Below are 22,725 nucleotides of genomic sequence, written 5' to 3' on the forward strand. Positions count from 1 at the left end.
GAATTTCCGCATCATAACTCCTATAGCTTTAAAATCAATGGAATGGCCACCAAAGGGCTTCCAAACACACATTAATATCAATATTTTTAAAAAAATATATAGTGTATGAATCGAACATCATGGATATGCGAGACAATATATATATATATATATATATATATATGCAACATAATTAATTGTCTCCATTGACATTGATGTAGATATTAATGAATGTCGCTACAAGTGTATATCACATTAATTATATATGTGTTGTAGTTTATGTATGTATGTATGTATGTATGTATGTATGTATGTATGTATGTATGTATGTATGTATGTATGTATGTATGTATGTATGTATGTATGTATGTATGTATGTATGTATGTATGTATGTATGTATGTATGTATGTATGTATGGTTGGTTAGCTGGCAGTAAGGTGAAATTAATAGAGACTTAAGAAACAGGAAGGAAGCAGCAAAAACAACGGCGTACATTCCGCAATCTACACGTCTTTGGGAAGCTGTTTCTTACTTTCCTCCCCCTTTCTCTTGCCGACACGTCGACTGCTATCATTTAACTACTGAATTGAAATTCCATCTCTTCATAAATTATTTAATTACATAAATAAACAGAATTTCTTTTTTTTTAATAATGATGTCATCAATTGCTAATTCTTTCTCGATGTATAAGATTCCACGGTGAAAATAGCATATGAGACCGGATAATATAACCGACTTTTGGGATTCTATATTATAAACAACTTCGGGTTCGGACAATTCTATCGATCGAAAACAAAAAAAAAAAACAAAAATTAGCGTTAAAAACAAGAAAACAAGATCGAAGTTCAATTTCTCAAGCAAAATACGTACTTTCACCTTTACATATCTGAAAACCCTAAACCGAAATGGGTGAAACCACACATACTGATACCGTCCTGCGAAATCGTGAAAAGGCAGAAAAGGTTAGGCGAAAGCTTTGCAATCAAGAATCGATAGGGCAAAGACGGGGTCAGAACGAGAACGGGGTGAGTTCGGCGTTTAGGGTTTATACCCTAAACCCTTTGAGAGAAGAAGGTTTGCTGACGTGCCAGCATGGTGTATTCCCATTGCCCGATGCTCCAGAATCGCCATTGCTTTGAAACTCTTGCCAGAGCCTTTTCTCCTCATAAGCGTCAGTCCATGAGCCAATCACTCCATGTTCACACGGGCCATGACTCCATCACCAGCTTGCTCCTGCGTCTTACCCTGTGAATTCATCACCACATATGGAGTAGTCCCAATTGCCCACTGCTCCAGAATCTCCTCGCTCTTCAGTCTTAGACTCGGAATTCATTGATTCTGGCATACTATTGACCATGATTGACTCTGGAAATAGCTAAAAAGTTGGCAACTTCCATAAGATAAAGATAGATTCTTTCACTGCTTCTCTTTGGGACTATAACAAAAGAAAAGAAATATTGGAACCGGGCAGAAACAGGGAGATAGGATACACTTACTTGCTCTCCGTTTGCTGCGATCTCTTGTTTGCCTTGTACTTTCTACATCATTGTCGCTTCATAGAGGACCTCAAGACATGAAACAGACCTGACATATCTTGTTTGCCTGGTTTGGTTCAGTGTCTTGGCAGCAAGGACACTCAAACCGCGTTGCTTATGGGAAAGGACTCCATGACCAACTTGCTCCTTTGGTCTAGCCTGTGGATTCATCATCCCTTGAGTTTTCTCATTGCCCAATACTCCAGAGTCACCTCGCTTATCAGTCAAGACTCGGAAACAGTCTTGCTTACAGGCCAGGATCCATGACCAGCTCTCTCCTGCATGATGCATCTTAGCCTGTGAATTGACCATCTCTGGTGTAGTCTCATTGCACAAAGCTCCAGAATCGCCTTGCTGATCAGCCAGGACTCGAGAACCGCCTTGACCTTCAGTCTTAGCCTAGCCTCTAAATGCGCCACTTCTGGCATGTTATTATTGGCCATAACTCTGGACTTGTTTTGTTCTACGGCAGCCACTTGCTGATCCAGTATAAAGGCTTTATGTCAAATTTCAGCACAAAATAGTACTTTGGTCTCATGAAGAAAGATAGAATTGAAACCCGTCAGACCCAAAACTCAAGGCAAGCACATTTAAACCTCCGGTCTCCCTACCCACACATTTCAGGTTTCATTGATTCATTCAACCTTAGGTTTACAAGGAATTATGTGAAATCGTGTATTCTTGAATGTAGTTTGATCCCTCAGGTGTAGTTACTATCTACATCACCCACAACGGGTATTAAGAACGTCCCCATATGGACATCTTGTAATAAACTGAGGACCCAAAAAAACGGATAATTCCTTTATGATTATAAAATTTTAAGCCATCAAGACTAAAGTACAACTTCACAATCTCAAAACACGTCAAAATACTTAGACAAGCACGTTGTGAAGTTCTTATCTTTCTAGAAGCTCCGGCTTACCGGGTTTTACAAAGTCGCTCAAGCGAGATGATGACGCTTTTCCAGACCTGGGGGCAAAGCAAAGTTCAGAGGCGACCCTAGGTGCCCCTATGGGATGCGAGGCGCCATCCCTATATAAACCCTAAAATTGAATCTGAAACAGTCAAAAGAAGATGAAAAGAAAAATGACTAGAGGGAGTTTTTGACATATGTTCTAACCTCATAAGTCATAATGTTGATGCTACAACATGAGACATTTTTCGTAATAACATAGCAGGAGCCACAACTTCTAGACTCTAGTAAAGTTAGACAAAGGCCACGGAAAAAGGGAACAAGCATAACAAACCTTGCAGAGATCGGTAGACAATGCAGCTTTATTCACAGTAGCATTGTTCATAGGCTGTAGCTGTTCTAACGCGAGCTTAGCAACATCTTGCTCGGCAGCTCTCTGTTGTAGGAATGTATTGGGAAGCAAATTTTTTCCAAAGCACCCAAACAGAACACCTGAATCTCGGGGCATGAGAAGACACTTCGTCTTCGTTTACAACATGAAGCACTGGCATTGGTAAGCCTATGTTCCGGCAATACTGGATTAAGCTATTATTTGGTTCTTCACCTGAAATTCGAAAAGAAAAAGGAAAATTTCTTTCTGGGTCTGCCAACGAATGCGTATCAACTAACATAAACAGAGAATCTTCTTTTCAATAAATTTTCAGAGTAAATTCACACGCAAAATGTTTAGAAACAGGAACAAGCAGAAGACTTCCGTTTCAACAAAACCTAATTGTAAGAGTCCGACCAATGGAGCCACTGATCATACTTGGACAACGAATATCGCATCAGAAACCCAAATTTAACAAACTACCATAAGACACATTCAAGCAATCTCATTCTTATTCCTTCTCTAACTATCACGGATTCACCATTTCTATGGGAAAAAAAACTCGCGAACAAGAACTGTAACACCTAAACCCATAAATAAGAAAAAATAGGACATCTACATTCTCCAGGATGCCATGGAAACTTACCTGCAGGAGCAGAAGAAGCCTGAGGGAGGTCTTGAGCCTCACCCTGCGGCGGAGCAGAAGTAGAAGCAGAAGCAGGAAACATTAATTCCGGCGGCAATTGAGAGTGAGACGGCGGAAGCAATGCAGCTGCCGGAGGAGGGAGAGAGAGAGAGAGAGAGAGAGAGAGAGAGAGATAGAGCGCGCTATAGAGAAGTCTCCATTTTTACCGAGAAAAAATGTCGGTTTAATTTTAGGTTTTCGGTTCTGCCATTGGCAATTTGGCATATAATTCTTTTTTCACATTTTTTTTCTGTTAAGAAATCGTGGATTTGCTTTATGGAATTGGTGTGTGAAGACTAATCTATATGCCTCGAATTTTTTGTTGTACTAATGTTCTGATCGTTTTTGTTGTGGCAATTTCTCCTCCCTTTTCAACTATAATAAAGTAATTTGTTAAATTTCGAAATAGGGGATTCCATCCAAAACCCTAATTTAAATCACCTTTTTTTCTGTGTTAGTAACTAATGCATACATCACATAATATCAAAAAAAAAAAAAACTAATGCATAAAAATACCTTTTTTTTTTGGTAAAGTTAATGCATAATTACTTGCTCTAAATAATTTGAACTTTTCAAAATAATTATTAATTTGTGCCAAAAATACCACATAAAACTTAAAATTGTGTTAGATACTTTATATGTTGACAAAAAACATAGAACAGATAAGGTTTTTTTTTCTGTTATAGTAACCAAACATTGGGGGTCTAGTGATTATGGTGTTTGCTCAATTCACGAATATGTTTGCATTGGGTTCAAACTATTTTTCTTTTATAGAACTGGTGTGTGTGTGTGTGTATATACATACATATATGATACATGATTAGGAAGTATGCTTTATTAAATGGGATGGTCCAACCATAATGAACGATCTCCATCATATATCATAACCAAACTCAACACATACGCATTAATGAAACGGGTCTTATTGATAGATATATATGTTCTACATTCCTTGATCCGGATTCCGGATACGTATATTTGTGATCGTTTTAATTTCTTGAAGGCCACATATATAATTGGAAAAATGGGTCCATAACTGGCATTGATGTCTAAACACGTAATATATAAATATGTTAAAGTGGTTACAGCACATTCAGTCAATAATAAAACAATATTCTATCTATTGCTGTTGTCAAATCAAATCGGTAAATATGCTTCAAAAACATTGAGAAAATTAACTTTAAGTTTTCAATTCACAACTCTTGGGATTTCTAGAATCTATTTGGACCTCATATCGTATGGACAGACATAATCACCCAAATAATTATTATACAATTAAATGCACCATGTGCTCTTAGATTTGCTAACCGAATCACATGACTAGTTTGTGATTGGAAATTATTGTATGCTGTTTATAAGAGTTTTCTATGATCCAAAGTTTGATTCTTTATGTATGTTAAGATTTAGAAAATATAAATTTTAAATTTGATGATTTAAAAAAAAATTAATAACCAAATCGATTATACAAAACAAGTTTAAAACTGTAAAATAAAATTAAATTCTCAGAGACAATCTTACTATATATATACATGTATATAAACTAAAGTTTTAGTTAGAGAAAACCCATGAGCATGTGCGTTCCTACGTAAAATATTAATGAAAAATATAATTTTATTACTGAAAAAATAAACACATTTTTTAATTAAAATGATTTCGTTGTACATGGAAATTTCGCAACATGCTCCTCCGTCAACGGCGCTGCCGGCCAGATATAGTCCGACTTGGATAACATGGGAGAAGATATTCCTGTTTTCTTTACCATTGTAATGATCTTAAAAACTAAATTTAAAATAACGTATAGGAAATGATAATTATATGTTTTGTATCCATTGAAATTGTTTGTTTTACTTTTTTTTTTATCTAATTCGGTGTCGAATCCTAATCAATTTAGTTTTCAGATATTTCCTGCAATCTGAACAATATTGGTATAAAAATAAATTAATAAAGTTTGTTAACCAATTTTGATCTACATGTTTTCTATACTTTCTCTATTTTTGGTTCACTTGAAAGTAATATTAATATAACTTATGGTGGTAAGAAATAGTTGTAAATCTCCAAATAAGTATATATATACACACACACGTTACTATACACGTTTCTTTCTTTTTTTTTTGTATTTCATATTCTTTATTTTATGTGACCTTATCCTTTGTTAAATCATCTACATATATCATTATATATATTTTTATTTATAATGTGTTAGAGTTTCTTTCTCACTTGCATAAAGTTTTTAAAATAATCACAATTTTATTAAAAAAATGTGTTATAATTATAAAGCCATTTTAGATATAGTAATAAGAGAATAATATATAGCGTAAAAACTTTAGCCATCTTTCTCCGCCTTTTGACTAATAAGATCAAGTCTAAAATTTTAGATATTTTAGCAAGACAATTTCATACATATTTATTGAAATTAAAACCCCATATACATTCTTTAAACCATATATATATATACACGCAGCAAAGTGTTTGTAAACATGCCAAAATAGTAGAAAAGATAATAAGTCAAAACATGTACTTATGAAAATGATACTTGACAACCAGAAACTGAAGTTTCCAAAACTAAAAGTCAAGAAAATAACAATAATTTTATATTAAACAAAAAAGGACTAACCCACACGACGTGAACTATTAGCGAACCGTTAATAAAAAGACAGATAATTAACAAAAATTAATTATACATTTTTACAGAGAAAGATTAGTGGGAAATTAAATTAACAAGAACAAAGAAAAAGACAGCCCAACCGATCTAAAAACCGAGATTGACAAGCTGTAATGTTAGCAGATGACTTAACACACATGTGTTGGATTTTGATTTTGTGTTATCCCTAATGACATACGCATGCATGCATACTTCCTTTTACATTGTATATTCATATGATTGGATCGACATTTTCTTGGAAGTTTATAGTTTTTTTTTTTTTGTATCAACGAAGATTCGAGGAATGCGTTGAAAAATGTTTTAATATGTATTTAGAAAATAGAAAAAAAGAATCTTATATATAAAATATTTGGTTTTGGAGTTAGAAAAAAAAATCAAAGATAGTACTAATTTGTCATAATGTTATGATATTCGAACCATCTGTACTGAACCCACCCCTCATTTTGGAATTGCATTGAATTATATTAAACCTGAAAAGTATTTAAAACTCAATATAAGAATAATAGTCTATAGTGTCAAAAAATGAAATAATTCGAAGCGTTTCTAATTATAAATGAAAAATAAACAACTAATGCCTTTTTTTTCCCATTATTAATATGTTAATCTCGATTACAATAACAATCGTTATTACAAATAATAATGATATATCAGATTACAATTTGTATTACAGATTTATTTTGTCAAATTCTCACACAGATTTTTATGACAGAAGCAGGTACGGAATAAATGATGGACAACTCTCTTGCAAATAACTGAGACATAATTATATTATGCATTAACAAAATTCATAACATGCAAAATAGAGAGAGGGGAGCAGGTACGGAATCGCTGCACACGTGCGAAGTGACGTTGCATTCATCGAACATAGTAGTCATAATAAAACAAATATATAGAGAATAAATAATTAAATTTTGATAAATTATGTTTTATAAATTCGTGGTTGACCAAACCGACACCGTATTATGCACCTACCGGTAATGGACCCCTCCCAACCTACAACCACAACTCCTCTCGTTCGTTAACCAACATGGGTCATGGGCCGGTCCATGCTGATGGACCCCACTTTAATGATGATGATGATGATGATGATGAAATGAAACTTTCTCTCTTAATATACATGTTATAAGTTCACCGTCAATAAAAACCTTATAATATGTAAAATTGTATCAATTTTATGTAGAAATAATTACTACTACCAAATAAGGAAATATCATGGCATTGGAATGAGCTCGAGTACAAAGAGAAATTGATAATAATATGATTTGGAGAAATAATATATCTTCTCATCTATTTATATTGTGAAGTTTGTGGACCGGTGAGCCGTTTTCATTATTATACGTGTCTTCATTTCTTTGATATTAATATATATGTGCGTGAATTTAAAATAGATTAAAATGAAAAAAAAACTACGGATTTTTTCCCTCTGGCACAAGAATTACTAATTCCAATTAAATGCGTTTGAAGATATAACAAATATCCTTACAAAAAAAAAAGATATAACAAATATAAAATGTATCCCGGAATATATGTATGGTTCTTGGTTCATATATTAACGACGCCTATCACTTAAATGCATGCATTTAATTTCATTAGGTGTAATCAGTTAATTAATTCACATGATATTGATGTGGTCATTTATAACAATGTATATCATAAGTGGCCATTTCTCCTATTTTTAATTTCCAAATAATTATTATCTCGTGACACCTTGGCATTGCATTATTTAATACAGGCAATGGAATATCATGGGACCTCAAAATAATAATTTTCCTAAAAGAAAGGGCATTGATATTATCATCAACGTAGCCATCATCACCGATTCCTCATCATTCTCAAATAAAACCTGTTTGCACCCTATTAATCTTAAGTGACACATTAATGCCTTTTAAATGTCCAATTTAAAATTTTAAAATTCGTTTATTTAATACTAGAATCACCGATATATTTCGATTGAATATACGTAACCGAATCCCAAACATAATATTATGTAATGTATTTAAATTAAAATTTATTTAAAATCAAATAGGTGTAATTTTTTATCCGTTAATGGAATTCACAAACAATGTTTAAAAAACTTTTTTAGATAAAATACATATTTTTATGAAAACAATCTAGATAAAAAAACAAAATTCTAACCAAACTAAATACTTATAAATTTTTCAAAATTGGAAAATTCAAATTCGACATATTATAGAGTATTAGAGTAAAAATAATTAAATAAATAGCGATGGAGTGACATGCAAAAGAAAGGGCATTGATTTTGTAAGATTGGATGGTCACCAAACTAAACTACAAAATCCACAAAAAAAAAAAAAACTATTACAGAGAATGTGTTGGCAAATCATAGAGCATGTAAATTATGTTGAAGTTGTATACTATGACCGACCGTTTTCAGCATTTAATTTAATTAATTGCAGCAAATGGATGGATAATCTCATTAATTTTTTTTTTATTTATAAAAACAGCAAATTTTAAATTACAGTCAGTGACACATCTTCACTATTACGGAGAAGCCATCAGCTCGTAGGCTCTGCTCTGTCCCTACTTACGACATTAACAGTGAACCATCTTTTTTGTTCCCCACCAAAAGTTTAGTTATGTAATTAATAAATATATACTTTTTTTTTCTAAAATGTTTATCGAATTAATCATCCTCCTAATCATTTTTAAACTAATTAATCATACACCCAATTATTTCCTTCCCCTGTTTTTTCTTGCTCAAGAACACACCAACAAAACGATTTAGAAAAGAAAAGAAAATGTTTCCACCTTCTCCCACTAATCATACATTAAATTTAATTTCAATCTTCTTCTTCTTCCTCCCGATAACCTTTCCGATTTATATACCTAAATTATATCTCTTTGGAAGAGGAAGAACCAAAAGGAATCTCTCTCCCCACCCATCAAGCAAAGCTTCCAAGAATCAACCTTTTACCTTTTTCAAGAAAAAATAAAGATTTTTTTCTCTCTCTCTCTCTCACGTTCTTTCTGCTTTTTCTTTCCTCAGTGATTCTGATTTCTGGGTATTTGCGCTCTTCTTGAAATCTGTTGATAGAAAACATGGGTTTTTATGAAGGAGCGTCTGTTCATCCACGACACTCGGATACAAATTCCCATGGCGACTCTATAAACCCTCGTTCCTCTTCCTCTTCTTCAGCTCCGGATCTGAACAGTGGCTACAATGATCCAGAATTCAAAACCCGTCTGAAAAAGATGATCTTTGATTTGGGTTTCTCCTGCTTCCTTCCTCCTCTCGCCAAAACCAGCTCCGGAAAGAGCTCCGGCGAAAATGACGGCTGCGCCGACCAGAACAAGGCGTGGCTGTTGGCGGAAACCGGACCGGAGCTTATGAACCCGGACCCACATTCCGTACACTCTTCGTTTAGGTTCAGTCTGTGCTCACAAGTGGAGCTCGAGAAGATGAAAATGGAGGATTCTTCGTCGTCGTCGTCGTCATCGTTGTGTCGGAACCTGTCGATTTCTGGGTCGGCGACGGTTTTGCTGGTGAATCTGGAGAATGGGTTAAAGGAGACAGGGAAACCGACGGAGGAGACGAAGTGGAAGAGGGCTTGGTCGCTCGAGAAGAGTATTTCTCCGGTGGCGAATTGCTTGGTCCGCTTCAGCTACAGCGAAATCCTCTCTGCGACTCGTGATTTCTCGAAAGGTAACCGAAAACATCTTTACCAATCGATTCCTCTGCACAAAACCATTGTGCTGTCTGCTGAGTTCACTTCACATGTCGGAATTTCAATGTTTCTGCTCGAGATGGACTTGTCTCCTTGAAATTTATGATCTTGGGTTCTATTAAAACTAGATTGTTTGATGCGGCCTGCGTTATTCTCGATTGGGTTGATCTCTGAAACATGATTGAATTGACAAAAGTTTGTTTCTTTGTTAGGGAGAGTGCTGGGAAGAGGAGCTTGTAGCTATGTGTTCAGGGGAAGAATCGGAATTTGGAGAACGGCTGTGGCCATCAAGAAACTCGATAAGGAAGACAAAGAAACTCCAAAGTCCTTCTGCAGAGAGCTGATGATTGCAAGCTCTCTTCACAACCTTAACATTGTGCCTCTTCTAGGGTTCTGTATCGACCCGGAAGAAGGTCTTTTCTTGGTTTACAAGTATGTCTCCGGTGGCAGCCTCGAACATTACTTACACGGTAATTTCCTCTGTGAAGATCAAGATTTAAACTTTTCTCGATTGTCGATTTCTCGGTGCAAACAATGATGAATTGGTTTGGTGTTCAAACAGATAAGAAGAAGAAAAAGGGAGTGAAGAGCGGCTCGTCCTCGAGTCTTCCGTGGTCAGCAAGGTACAAGATCTCGGTGGGAATAGCGGATGCTATAGCTTATTTGCATAATGGAACGGATCGATGTGTTGTTCATAGAGACATCAAACCCTCAAATATTCTTCTTTCCTCAAAGAAAAAGCCCAAGGTAAAGACATAAGCCTTGTTTTTTTTTTCCTTTCCTCTGTCTTAAGTAGTCTTGTTCTAACATAAGATACTAACAGTGCTGTTTCTAATCGGGATTTCTGATTCTGGTTTTCAGTTATGTGATTTCGGATTGGCTACATGGACGGCTGGACCTTCAGTTCCTTTCCTCTGCAAGACCGTCAAAGGGACATTCGGGTATATATCTCTAAAGAGCCTTGAGCCGAGATCTTTTCCTTTCTTTCACAGACATTCCTAGTGATTTGCTGCGATAAATTCGAAATCTTTCTTGCAGATACTTGGCTCCAGAGTATTTTCAACATGGAAAGATATCTGATAAGACTGATGTTTACGCCTTTGGGGTTGTGTTGCTTGAGCTACTTACCGGACGAAAGCCAATCGAAGCAAAGAGGCCATCTGGGGAAGAAAATTTGGTCGTTTGGGTATGTAATGTTCTTACACATTTCCTTAACTAGCCATCAAACATGTTGACTGTTAGTTGTAATAGAATTTATTCCCCACCTGTCTTCTCTTCCTTCTAAAGGAAAGTGATCTTCTTTGTAAGAGCCTTACTTTCCAACCAAGAACTGACCATTGAAGTAAACTTCAATGAACCTAAACCCGGAACTTGTCCTGTAGATTCTGGATTTGGGCCAGGATCAAACCGTGAACTTTAATTGTGAAGATACAGTATTGCTCGGTTCTGAACAAAAGACTTACACTTTATGGTGGGTTTGTGTTGAGCAGGCGAAACCATTGTTGCACAGAGGAATGGAAGCTATAGAGGAATTGCTCGATCCACGGGTCAAATTTACACGAAAAAACTCGGTTCAGATAAACCGGGTGATCAGAGCTGCTGCAGCATGTGTGACAAACGAGGAATCACGAAGACCCGGGATGGAAGAGATCGTCTCGATTCTCAGGGGCGAAGAAGGATTGGAACAGAGAACGTACTCTAGTCGGAAAAAAACCAATTTCTCGGGCATGATCGATAGCTATACGCAGTTGCAACAGACGAAATCCGAGATGAAGGGTCATCTGGCTCTCGCCATGCTCGGAGTTACAGAGTTTGAAGACTAAGACCATTTGTACGGAAGGTAAAAACTATCAAGAACTGCTCAGAAACAATAAGGAGGTGGAAAAAAAAAGAAGCTTGGTTGAGTTCTCATCGTAGATTTTGGGAAAGTGTAAATAGGATAAAGATTCAGACAGAGTTTTTAGTTTGATGATCCACTGATATGTTCGTGTGTTTGTGTAAATGCTTATGATCGGTTTTTCAAATTGAGAAAACCGGTTCTGGTTTTTTATTTCCCGGTTTTGTTATCAAGAAAAAAGCCGATTCTCCGGTTTTCGGTCTCTGAAGGAAACCGAAGGTGGAGAAAAGTTGCCCTTAGGAAGATATTTGTGTGTATTGGTAATGTCTTTTAATATTATTGAGTTTTTTTTTTGAGAAAATAAAAATAAAAGAGGGTTGAATTGGTTTTTTGTATAATGAAATGTGAAATGTCTGCAATTCGTCTTTATTTCTTTTGTTTCAACCACTGAATTTGTACATTTTTTTGTCACTATTCTAATGTATATAAAGTCTCTTTTTTTTTCAATTTTTTGTTTTCAAAGCATTTTGATCAGATGGAGACTATGTTTAATTTCTTTGAAAAACCAATAGTAATATATAATTTTTTTAATATAACCATAGAAACTAAGATTAAAGTCATGTCAAAGGAAAGAGTAAAATGGATATCTAGAACTAAAAGAATTCCTTAAACAAATTCTGCAATACAGATGAACAATTTCTCAGATTAGTGTTTTCCTAATTTTTATTTCAAGAAAGAAAAAAAAACAGAACTCGGCTTTACACCTAACAATGATGTACACATTAACTCGCATGTTTCACAACAACAACAACAAGAACCACAAGAACAAGGGAAGAAGAAGAAGAAGAAGAAACACATTGACGTGGTAGAACAATGGGTTCTTCATGTCGGCGGCTTACCCTGAAGAAGACAAATGATCTTAGACAACTGATTTCAAAAGGGCATCGAGGACGGCCTGTTTTGTAGGAAGTGCCGGGATTGCGCCTCTCTCTTTCACGGTTAAGGCCCCGCAAGCATTCGCAAACATTAGGGCTTCTCTTAGTCTATCTTCATCCTGCATTGTCAGTTCAAACCTCTTAACTCGTCAAAGATGAAGCAAACAATACAGGGAAATCGATGAATGGTGTTTTGATTGATTTATACAAATTTTGGAAGAGAAAGAGTGGTAGAGAGATGGGTACCCAAGAAGAAAGGTTCAAACTTTGTGAACAGAGGAGTTTTGGGATAAGGCTACGTCTAATGGGTTGTCAAGATTCTTCAATGGGTAAAACACAATGTGTAAAATGCTCGTGAGGAGAGATTGAGATCGGTACCTGAAGCAAGGAGAGGTCACGAGCGAGTTGTGACAATATTCCAGCCACAAAAGCGTCCCCCGCACCTGTTGTGTCCACCACTTCCACCTTTAATCCGCCTACTCTCCCGTTGAAATCCTGCAAAAACAGAAATATTTGCACGGTATGTGACACAACGGAAAGTTTTACAAGTTCTGGTATTTCCAAAATGTATACGAGCAGATTATTTATAATTGCAGTCTCTTTCCGTATTTGTCAATCTTTAAGATCAAGCTCTCATCTTTAAAAATTCTAGTACTTCCCCTGCATATGATACTGCTAGTTATATCCATTCTTTCAAATGTATGGCGCAATATAGCGATAACATTTCCACATTATGTGGAACATAGTGATAACCAATTCATATCCATGAATCATATGTGTCGAGAGAACAAGAAAACTGTAAGAAGCCTCACCTTGGTGTAGTACCTACAGCCTTCTGGGCCCTCAGTGACAAGAAGCAGTTTCAGATTCGGATGGAATAACTTACGGACCACTTCATCATCATATGGATCTTCTCCTTTAGTTAGAAAAGCTATCTCCTCTTCACTGATCTGAAAAGTTCAGAGAGACGAGATATTTCAGGTGTGACTTACAGGCAGATATTGCAAACCATTCCAATGATACAGGCCGACAACCTTGATGATATCAGCAGTATCCCAAATGCTTAAAATCCCGTCTCTAGCTTCGTCGGGAGAAGCCCATAATGGAAGCCTAAGGTTGGGGTCATAGGACAGAACAACACCAGCATCCTTGGCAGCTTTAGCTGCGGCTATGTGAGCAGACCTGCACGGTTCTGTAATAAGACTTATGGAACCGTAATGGAATATCTTCGCCTGCCACATGATCGAGGGACAATTAAAATGAAATAATCAGATCGGTGATAAAAATTTATCGCCACATTGAAACATAAATCGTCATGTGATTCTGAAATGCAAATATGCAGCCATTTGATCATATAATCTGGTGCAGGCAAGATGGGTCTAATGGGAAGATATAGCAAACAAAAAGAAACACTATTTTCTCCATCTTGTCTCAATTCATATGCCTTGGTTTTGTAACTGTACATTCTTGGAGTACTTAGTTTGCAACAAAACCATGGCCTTGTATGCCCAAGTCCACCGAAAACTTACTCAAAATGAAAAACACAAAACTTTTTCAGGCTAGTTGTAGCTTATGAATCTTATATAACATAGGGATCGTCGTATTTAGTGCCAGTGCATATTCTTAGAAACCAATTTTGCATACCTTTGTAATCAAATCAATATCAAGTTCAGATTCTTTTAACAGCATATCGGCACTGGGGTTTCTGTAGAACATGAACTCTCGTTCACCTTCTCGTGTCAACGTCACAAAAGCTAAAGCAGTTCGTGCTCCTTGGTCAAACCGCATGCCTTCATTGTTCACGTTATTCTTCTTTAGAATGTTTGCGAGCATGTAACCAAATTCATCTTCACCAACCTGTAGGCATTAAGAAGACTTAAGAGAATCATATCACTATATGGTCCAAAATTTGTATATAAAAATGCAATTTCTCTGTTACTAAATTGCTGCTCTCTTTTGGAGATGAGAAGCTCACTCATTACTCATGTTTTAGCAAAGTCATCACAAACTGGAAACATTACCCAAATGAAAGAGACGATATTTTTACGTGAGCTATCACAAATAGACAACATTGGGACGAGAAAGCAACTCTATACATGTTCAACCGCAGAATTCTCCTATATGGGCTCAAGGGTTTGGTCTTAAAACATAATTGAAAGGTTCAGAATTCATGCCACACCTTCCCGATGAAAGCTGAAGAACCGCCAAGACGAGCAATACCCACGGCGACATTGGCAGGGGCACCACCAGGAGCCTTCTTGAAAGCAGGAGCCTCAGCCAAAGAAAGGCCACTAGTTGTTGGTACAAAGTCTATCAGCATTTCCCCAAAACACACCACAAGAGGGGATTCCTCCTTTGTTCCACCATCACCCGAAACTGCTCTTCCTACAAAATGCATCAAATCAGAAGAACAAAGTGAAGCAAAAACACTGATTCTTGGCAAACTTTGGCACGACAATGCCAGTCTTGTGGGCACACATTCCTTCAAGAATGTAAGAATATGATTGAAGCTTGCAAACATAGGAAAAGGCAATTTCATCAGCAACAATGCCAAAACCTGATAAGTGGGATAAAACAGAATGACAGAGAGAGAGAGACAACTACAAACTCCAAGCACTTCCATTTCCATGCATTGCTCATAAAAATGTTTACTTTTGTATTCACTTTAAGCCCTACTTTGTAAAAGTTAATAACAGGATCCGTAGACAAAAGCAAGTCGGTAGATTGCCATTCTTAGGGTTCATAGCATCCAATTTTCAGTCTTTGATTACACTTACTAGCTTCTCAAAACCTACAAAAATGCACAAATCGAACAATTATTCTGAAAACCCAAAAACGGTAAGACTACGTTTTTTTCTACATTCAGATAGATTCCCAAAGAAAGTTGGAAAATTTTCAAAAATTGGATCCAAGAAATTCCAGTTTCCGGGCAAAACAGCAGATTCATTAACACCTTTGAAGTTGGATCGCGTGACTGAGAAGGGCTTAAGAGAAGAGAGTCCTGAAGAAGCAGCTTTGACGGCGAGTCGTCGTTTCGAACTCAGTGGGTCAGGAACAGATCTAAAGCTGGGACCGCAGAAACAGAACGGACCGGCCTGAAGGGCCATCGTAATGGCAGGCGCGCCGGAATGGTAAAGAGAACGCTAACGCAGACAGTAGACCGCTGTTTACTCGGAGGTGCGTTTGTGTGACGCTACCTTTGTGCTCTCCTTTTGGCGTTTCAGATTCTCAGGCAAAAACACAGCGAGAGAGCAGAGAAACGGTGAACTCGGTGAGCCGACTCGTCGAGTAAAGAAGCGTACAAGTACAAGATCCTTCATTGGCGACGAGCGCTTCATCAATTAATTGCATTTCTCCCTGTAGCAGAAGATTTTTTCCCTTTTGGGGCCAGGCCCAAATCTTTAATAATTTATTATTATTATTATTATTATTATTATTATTATTATTATTATTATTATGAGAAAATAGTAAAAAAACGCATCTTAATAAGTCGAAAATAAAATTTGTCAAAATATCCATTTTTGTTAAGATCCATTTGCTCTTGCAAATGCAAATGAAAAGACATGCATTAACAAATTAAGATCCATAATCTCAGTTTCACTACGGAAAAAAATGAATTTCTTACATATTTACAAATTAAATAAAAACATATCATTTTCAAACTATGGGAAAATAAATATGTTATTCCAAGTCATTTATTTTATGGATGTATATTTAGTTTAGTTCATCTTTCGATTATTTTAATATTTAATTTTTAATCATAAATATTTAATTACAATTAATTTCGAATTGTATACATTGATTTTGTATTCGACGATTTTAATTTTATTCAAAATTTTGTTATTTTTATGTTATCATTCGTTTCGAATTTTTAATTAAATTCTAAAAATTATAACGAATCTGTTTTTATATTAAATTCAATTTTAATATATTTATATATATTATGTAATTTATTTATTATTTTACTAATGAAATTTCTAAAAGGAACTTAATGAAGAAATGTTTCCCTCCCGCTGGTCAATCCGTCTTTTACTCTGTTTCTTTAATTACGTTACATTTTCTTTTTTCTTTTTCCTTTATTTTTCCCCCAAATTTCTTTATTAATTTGTCTCCGTTGCTTTGATATTTTGGTCACAGATTCCAAGGGGCGACGGAACATTTGTGAAGAACCAAATCGAAGGAGATTTCTCGACGAAGATCAAAGCAAGCAGCAGCTATGGCGGATCAACTCACCGACGACCAGATCTCTGAGTTCAAGGAGGCTTTTAGCCTCTTCGACAAGGATGGCGATGGTTCGCTTCCTCTCCCTTCCTGCTCTCTATATGTTTTCCCCGAATCTGAATCTCTGCCCTCGTAGAACATATCTATGTTTCGTTATTTCGATTTGGTCTTTTATCGGTGTTTCTGACCGGTTTGAACGGCATCCCTGACCTCCGATTAGATTATATTGCCTGTTATGCGTTTTTTTTGCTTCGAGATCAACGTTCTTCCATTTCGTTCGAGGGTTTTGGTTCGAATCCGTCGTTATCGACCACGTTTAGGCTATGTTTCGGTGATTGTAGCCTTTGATTGAGTACTTTTGGCGTTTTGATTGTTCTTGTTTCCTCCGTTTATTGGCTTCGAGACCCGGTGTTCCATCTTGATTTACCTCTGTATTTCCATGGGCGATCGATGCTGAGTTTCATCCCACGCTTAATGTATATTTATCTTCTCTATTGGATTAACCGCATATGATTCTTCCAAATTACGCTGAAAATGACGAAGGGTCAATGGCCTTTTTGGTGAAGTCAGTGAATATCTGAACCCCCTTTGGGTTCTCTCTCCAATTAGAGATTGGGGAAGATGGGTTGACAAAATACATCTTTAGTCATCTAAAATTTAATTGCGTATCGGATGTTTATCTGGTGCAAGGTTCGCGTCAAGGTGGTTTCTTACATGCAAAAACCAGATCTCAGGTTCTTCCATTTGTCTGTTTTCTTCAACCATAGTAATTTTATGTGATTGTTTTGTGGATCAGCACTCAAGAAATCTTCATTTTCTCGCAGTTTATATTGTTCAGTTCCAACTTATAGATTAGATTCTATTGTTATATGTTTGTTTTGCCTCAGTAATTTCCTCAAGGGTATAGAAAACAGATTCTTGGGTAGGATAAAGGCTTCTCCTTTTGAAAGTTTTTTGCTTTTTCTTCGACTGATAGAATTGCCAAATGCATATGTATGAATAACATCATTGTTCTTCCATGCGTTCACTTCGTGTTTGGTTTGTGGACATTCATATGTATTCCATTTCTCATGAAGAGTTCCAACAAATATTTTGATTTCACTTGCGGTGTGGTTCCTTGTTGCTATATATCAATATATCTGTCCTTGGAGATCTCTTCTCTCTCTCTTTTTTTTTCCCTGTATCTTTCTCATACAAAACCTTAGGTAACTGTATCATCTTGACACACAGGCTGCATAACCACCAAGGAGCTGGGAACAGTGATGCGCTCTCTCGGGCAGAACCCAACAGAAGCCGAGCTCCAAGACATGATCAACGAAGTTGACGCAGACGGGAACGGGACCATCGACTTCCCGGAATTTCTAAACCTAATGGCTCGTAAGATGAAAGACACGGACTCGGAGGAAGAGCTCAAGGAGGCATTCAGGGTCTTCGACAAGGACCAGAACGGCTTCATCTCAGCGGCCGAGCTGCGTCACGTCATGACCAATCTGGGGGAGAAGCTTACGGACGAGGAGGTGGACGAGATGATCCGTGAGGCTGACGTGGATGGGGACGGCCAGATCAACTACGAAGAGTTCGTGAAGATCATGATGGCTAAGTGATGAAGAACTCATGACTATCACAATAACTCCAAGGTTATGATCATTATCAATATCTCTAAATGGATTCCACTGGTTTTGTTTAGGGAGTTGTCGAAAGTATTTGCGTGAAATGGTCGGAGTGATTTTGGCTTTTCTAACGGACTTTGAATTTGGGGTTTAGTATTTATGTTTTTTTGTGTTGCTATGTTTTTTTCTTGGTGCAGAAGATGAAATATTTCGTGTTATTTTTTAAGCTTTTTTTGGTATAATATTTCGTTGTGATACCAAAGATGGTTTTCCTATAAAAACAAAATTTATCCCACGATAAATGGTATATGATGCAATTAAATTGGTTCAGTTGGGATTTTGGTAGTGATGGGTCTTTTTCTGATGGAAGTTGGATTGCAATTCTTGCATAAACTTCTGGGCTTTTTTTTTCCTTTCTATTTTTAAAGCGGCTTTAATTTTCTCTAATTATTAGAAGTAGGGTATATAGTCCAAAGTTTAGACTTTTAGTTACGATTCCATTCGTTTATTTTCATGTATTTTTTTAAAAAATAAATTTTTAATTTGGTTTTTATTCAGTTCTGTAAGTTCTCAATGGACTATTTGTGTTTTTGTTGTCAAGTCATACAGATGGACGCATGGTAACACTAAAAGTACAACTTCCAAATTCGGTCACGGAAAATAAATTAGAGTATTTTCAAATATCTTCGACTCTCGAATGAGTACGATGATTTGATTATTATTTTTTTTGGTTTAATGTGCTTTGATGATTTGAAAATATTTTTGAAAGTATAGGGTTCGAATCCATTTTTTTATTTTTATTTTTTAGAAAAATTGTATCTCAACATATTTCGAGATAAATATTTGACCATTGTTCGATCTAGAAAATTTAGTAGTGCCCGCCCATCCGAAAGGTGTTTGCCGTTGCCGAGGTTTCTTTAGTAAAAAATAAAAATAAAACTAGATTCGTATAATATTAACTGTGTATGAATTTATTTTAGAGAGGTAGAATGAATGGGATTGAAATAGCTCACATTATTCCATTATATTCCACTTGTCTTATAAAATCTTACCATTGATAGCTAATATATACGTATTATTACTAGCTTTAAAGTCTTGGTATAGATATATATTAACAGATAAACTCTGATTTATTCATTAGATGTTCGACGAGTAGAAACACGACACGTGTAAAAGACAAGTGGCTGTTATAGTTGGTCGCCACTCTCTGTTTCTTTGGCGTGTGTGCGATTGTGGTGGGATGGCATAAGACGATCTCTTTTTCTGGTCTTTCAAGTAAGGTTTCGATCAGAAATTAAATCACTTTTATTAATCTTTTTATTTATTTATCTCAAAAGAGAGAAGTCCAATTCCGAACTTGCAAGCAATGTTTCATGCGACAAAGTAAACCTTTTTTTTTTTTTTATAAGTATCGTTGCGTGAAACAAAACCCGTTCTATATTTCTCTTGCACCCATTTATATATAAAAAAATATTTTATTCACTATTTCATAAGAAAGTACTTAAATTTAAATTAAAATAAATAAAATTCGGTTTAAAAAGGGATATATACGTTGTTTCCTATTTGATATTATGGTCTTCTCGTGTATAGGACATGGAACCACCATAGAAATATAGCATTTATTGCCCTGTTACATTTGTACCGTTTCTGCGTCTCCATAACTATAACACCCATTCAACTATAGTAATTACTCTTAACTAAATCTTACATATGGAGCCCATTTATTTATAGAACAACTGTATCTTATAATTACCCTTTATTATGAGTTTCTGCGAATTTAGCAAATTATTATTATAATAATAATAAGGATCAGAAAATATTTCATATATATATATATATGTGTGTGTGTGTACAGATGTTTGTGTGTGTATATAAAAGTGTCACTTCATAAATTGCAACTGATAGAGTCCAACTCACGCAATGTTAGCGCGTGAAAACCGCGTTATTTCCATGAGTCTGACTTCCCGTATTTATACCCCCTCTAACCTAACTAGCTCTTTTAATTTCCAAGTTCTTTTTCAAAATTCAAATTCACTCCCTCTTTCTCTCTCTAGAGCAATGGCGAAGAACGGATCGGTTCGGACCTCGTTAGGGTCCATGGAAGAAATCCGTAAAGTGTTTCAGCGTTTCGACAAGAACGGCGACGGAAAGATCTCCGGCGACGAGCTCAAGGACGTGATTCGAGCCCTCAGCCCTTCGGATCCGCCGGAGGAAGCGGCGCGTATGATGGAGGAGCTCGATCGCGATGGCAACGGATTCATCGACTTGGACGAGTTCGTCGCTCACTTCCAAATCGATGTCCAAAATCACGGAGAAAACGTCGACGGAGATAATAACGGAAGCAATAACAACGACGTGAAGGATCTAAAAGACGCGTTCGACATGTACGATCTGGACGGGAACGGGCAAATCTCGGCGCGTGAGCTGCACGCTGTAATGAAGCGATTAGGGGAGAAATGTTCCGTCCGGGATTGCGCGAAGATGATCAGCAAGGTCGACGCAAATGGCGATGGTTACGTCAATTTCGAGGAGTTCAAGAGGATGATGATCAACGGCGGGGCTTGAAATCCATTTTGTATGTAAAAGACTGCTTCGTAGTTTGATATTCTCTCTAACTGCCTTCCTGATAACCGTGACGGCTGCGCTTTTAGATTTAGGAATGGTTCAGGAAAAACCTAGAAATTCCAGCAAAGCCTCTAGATACTCCAGAAGGTTTCTGCGAGTTTGTCTGCTTCCTCCGTTTCTCTGTGTTCGATTCGGTAACTGTAAGATTTGTTTTTCTTTCTAGCTTTGGGATCTTCTCTCTAACTGCCTTGATATGGTGGCTTAATGTGATAATAAACTGATTATACCATAAACAGATTAAAACTCTAATACTGATAAGGGGAGTTTTAATATTTATAAGTATTCAATAATATCGCCCTAAATATAAGAAACTATAGTGCGCACTAACAAAATCTATAAGGTGGATTATTTTTATAAATCTCGAATAAAATAGTGATGATGACATATATATATTAGTTTCATTCTTGTGGTTCTTGTAAGAGTTATAAAATTCCAATTTAACTCTCACATATTTTGTTATTAGATTAAAATGATAAAATCATATCGAATAAAATCCTATGATTATTCATTACTTAACAAAGGTATGATACTCCAAGTATCAAAACCTTAACTATTTTTTTTTTAACTATTGGCACATTCATAATAATGAGAAGCCATATGTGTGTATATATATATATATATATATATATATACACATATGTTAATTGTTGGCCAAGTGCATGTGCACTTAGTCCATCTTCCTCGACAATTATTTTCGTATGATAATATACCATAAGCAAGAATTGAAAAACAAAACATTTTCGTAACTATATTTCGAAAAACAGTTTTTTATTGTATTACTTACATCTTTAGATTAATGTGCTAATTTAAGCAATAACTTGACCGCTAATATATAGTTTAAATAACTAATCCCGTATACTAATTAAATCCTTATATATGTGGCTCTAATTTTTCTTCTGCGAAAAGGCAAAGAATAATGGCAAGTAGCCTATCAGGTTCGGTATGTTTCTTGTATTCAAGATCTCCACGTGGCATTAATTAAGGCAACACAGCGAAGCTTTCCGAACTGCGTCTGCATACATGTGTGTGTAAATATATGCTGATTTCAACACGGCTTTGACTTTTTGCCATGTGTTGCGACGCATTCCTCGTTTAATTATTTTTATTAGTAATTCAAAGAATTAGTTTGTTGACAAGTGTCATATTTAAATGAAAACAATATTTTAAATTCTGATTAATTATTTAATTGTGTTATCGACGTTTTAATATTTTCGTTTTTGAATAATGTTTTCGCCATTATCGAATAACTTTTAGTTAAATTTTTTTTGTTAACCAGGAAGTTTCCCGAATCTTCGTTCCGACTATATTTTCTACGGTCCGAGAACAATCTTTAGAATACATCTAAAAGCCCAGAGAGCAACACCCTAAATGCACCCTTCCTTCCTCAGCAGTTGGATTCGAACTGGTGACCGGAACCCCGAAAACAATACATTTTCAACCACTCGCCCACTACTTACTAGATAGTAGTACATTTAGAGTGTTGCTCTCTAGACTCTTAGATGTACTCTAAAGACTGCTTCCAGACAGTCACCTTTTTCATTGTACTTTGTTCTCTGATCCATATAAATAATTAAGAATCCATTTTAAAACTATTATACATTTGTAGACATTAATGTATATATAATTATGTGTATGCTTATATGTACATATATATTAAGTCATTGCT

General features: G+C 36.0%; 4 protein-coding genes and 1 long non-coding RNA gene across 8 annotated transcripts; 3 read left to right on the forward strand and 2 right to left on the reverse strand.

Moving 5' to 3' along the window:
• Positions 1 to 703: 703 nt before the first annotated feature.
• Positions 704 to 3,831, reverse strand: LOC104805605. 3 transcript variants are annotated; one of them, XR_770538.2, is made up of 5 exons: positions 3,445 to 3,831; positions 2,763 to 3,032; positions 2,438 to 2,547; positions 1,477 to 1,994; positions 704 to 1,355 (listed from the first exon to the last, which is right to left on the reverse strand). It is a non-coding gene; the product is annotated as an uncharacterized LOC104805605 (long non-coding RNA). The 3 variants fall into 3 exon arrangements; XR_770536.2 differs by having other exon boundaries at positions 2,438 to 2,570; XR_770537.2 differs by having other exon boundaries at positions 2,438 to 2,558; positions 3,445 to 3,830.
• A 5,093-nt stretch (positions 3,832 to 8,924) lies between these two features.
• LOC104805606 (serine/threonine-protein kinase At3g07070-like) lies at positions 8,925 to 11,973 on the forward strand. The gene is made up of 6 exons (XM_010530228.2): positions 8,925 to 9,809; positions 10,044 to 10,301; positions 10,394 to 10,578; positions 10,693 to 10,772; positions 10,870 to 11,017; positions 11,322 to 11,973. The coding sequence occupies exons 1-6, from the start codon at positions 9,206 to 9,208 to the stop codon at positions 11,652 to 11,654; spliced, it is 1,608 nt and encodes a 535-aa protein (XP_010528530.1). The 5' UTR covers positions 8,925 to 9,205; the 3' UTR covers positions 11,655 to 11,973.
• A 339-nt stretch (positions 11,974 to 12,312) lies between these two features.
• LOC104805607 (probable fructokinase-6, chloroplastic) lies at positions 12,313 to 15,920 on the reverse strand. 2 transcript variants are annotated; one of them, XM_010530230.1, is made up of 7 exons: positions 15,557 to 15,920; positions 14,783 to 14,979; positions 14,248 to 14,460; positions 13,638 to 13,835; positions 13,416 to 13,553; positions 12,982 to 13,098; positions 12,313 to 12,722 (listed from the first exon to the last, which is right to left on the reverse strand). In XM_010530230.1, exons 1-7 carry the CDS (start codon positions 15,708 to 15,710, stop codon positions 12,588 to 12,590), a joined length of 1,152 nt encoding a protein of 383 aa, XP_010528532.1. In that variant the 5' UTR covers positions 15,711 to 15,920; the 3' UTR covers positions 12,313 to 12,587. The 2 variants fall into 2 exon arrangements, with proteins under 2 accessions (XP_010528532.1, XP_010528531.1); XM_010530229.2 differs by having other exon boundaries at positions 14,783 to 14,988; positions 15,557 to 15,919.
• Positions 15,921 to 16,717: 797 nt separating this feature from the next.
• Positions 16,718 to 18,663, forward strand: LOC104805609 (calmodulin-7). The gene is made up of 2 exons (XM_010530231.2): positions 16,718 to 16,895; positions 18,055 to 18,663. Exons 1-2 carry the CDS (start codon positions 16,820 to 16,822, stop codon positions 18,426 to 18,428), a joined length of 450 nt encoding a protein of 149 aa, XP_010528533.1. The 5' UTR covers positions 16,718 to 16,819; the 3' UTR covers positions 18,429 to 18,663.
• Positions 18,664 to 20,419: 1,756 nt separating this feature from the next.
• On the forward strand, positions 20,420 to 21,329 carry LOC104805610 (calcium-binding protein CML24-like). Its single transcript, XM_010530232.1, has one exon. It carries the CDS (start codon positions 20,493 to 20,495, stop codon positions 20,997 to 20,999), a length of 507 nt encoding a protein of 168 aa, XP_010528534.1. The 5' UTR covers positions 20,420 to 20,492; the 3' UTR covers positions 21,000 to 21,329.
• Positions 21,330 to 22,725: the final 1,396 nt, after the last annotated feature.

The sequence above is a fragment of the Tarenaya hassleriana genome, unplaced genomic scaffold (genome assembly GCF_000463585.1).
Source record: "Tarenaya hassleriana unplaced genomic scaffold, ASM46358v1 Cleome11, whole genome shotgun sequence".
NCBI lineage: Eukaryota > Viridiplantae > Streptophyta > Magnoliopsida > Brassicales > Cleomaceae > Tarenaya > Tarenaya hassleriana.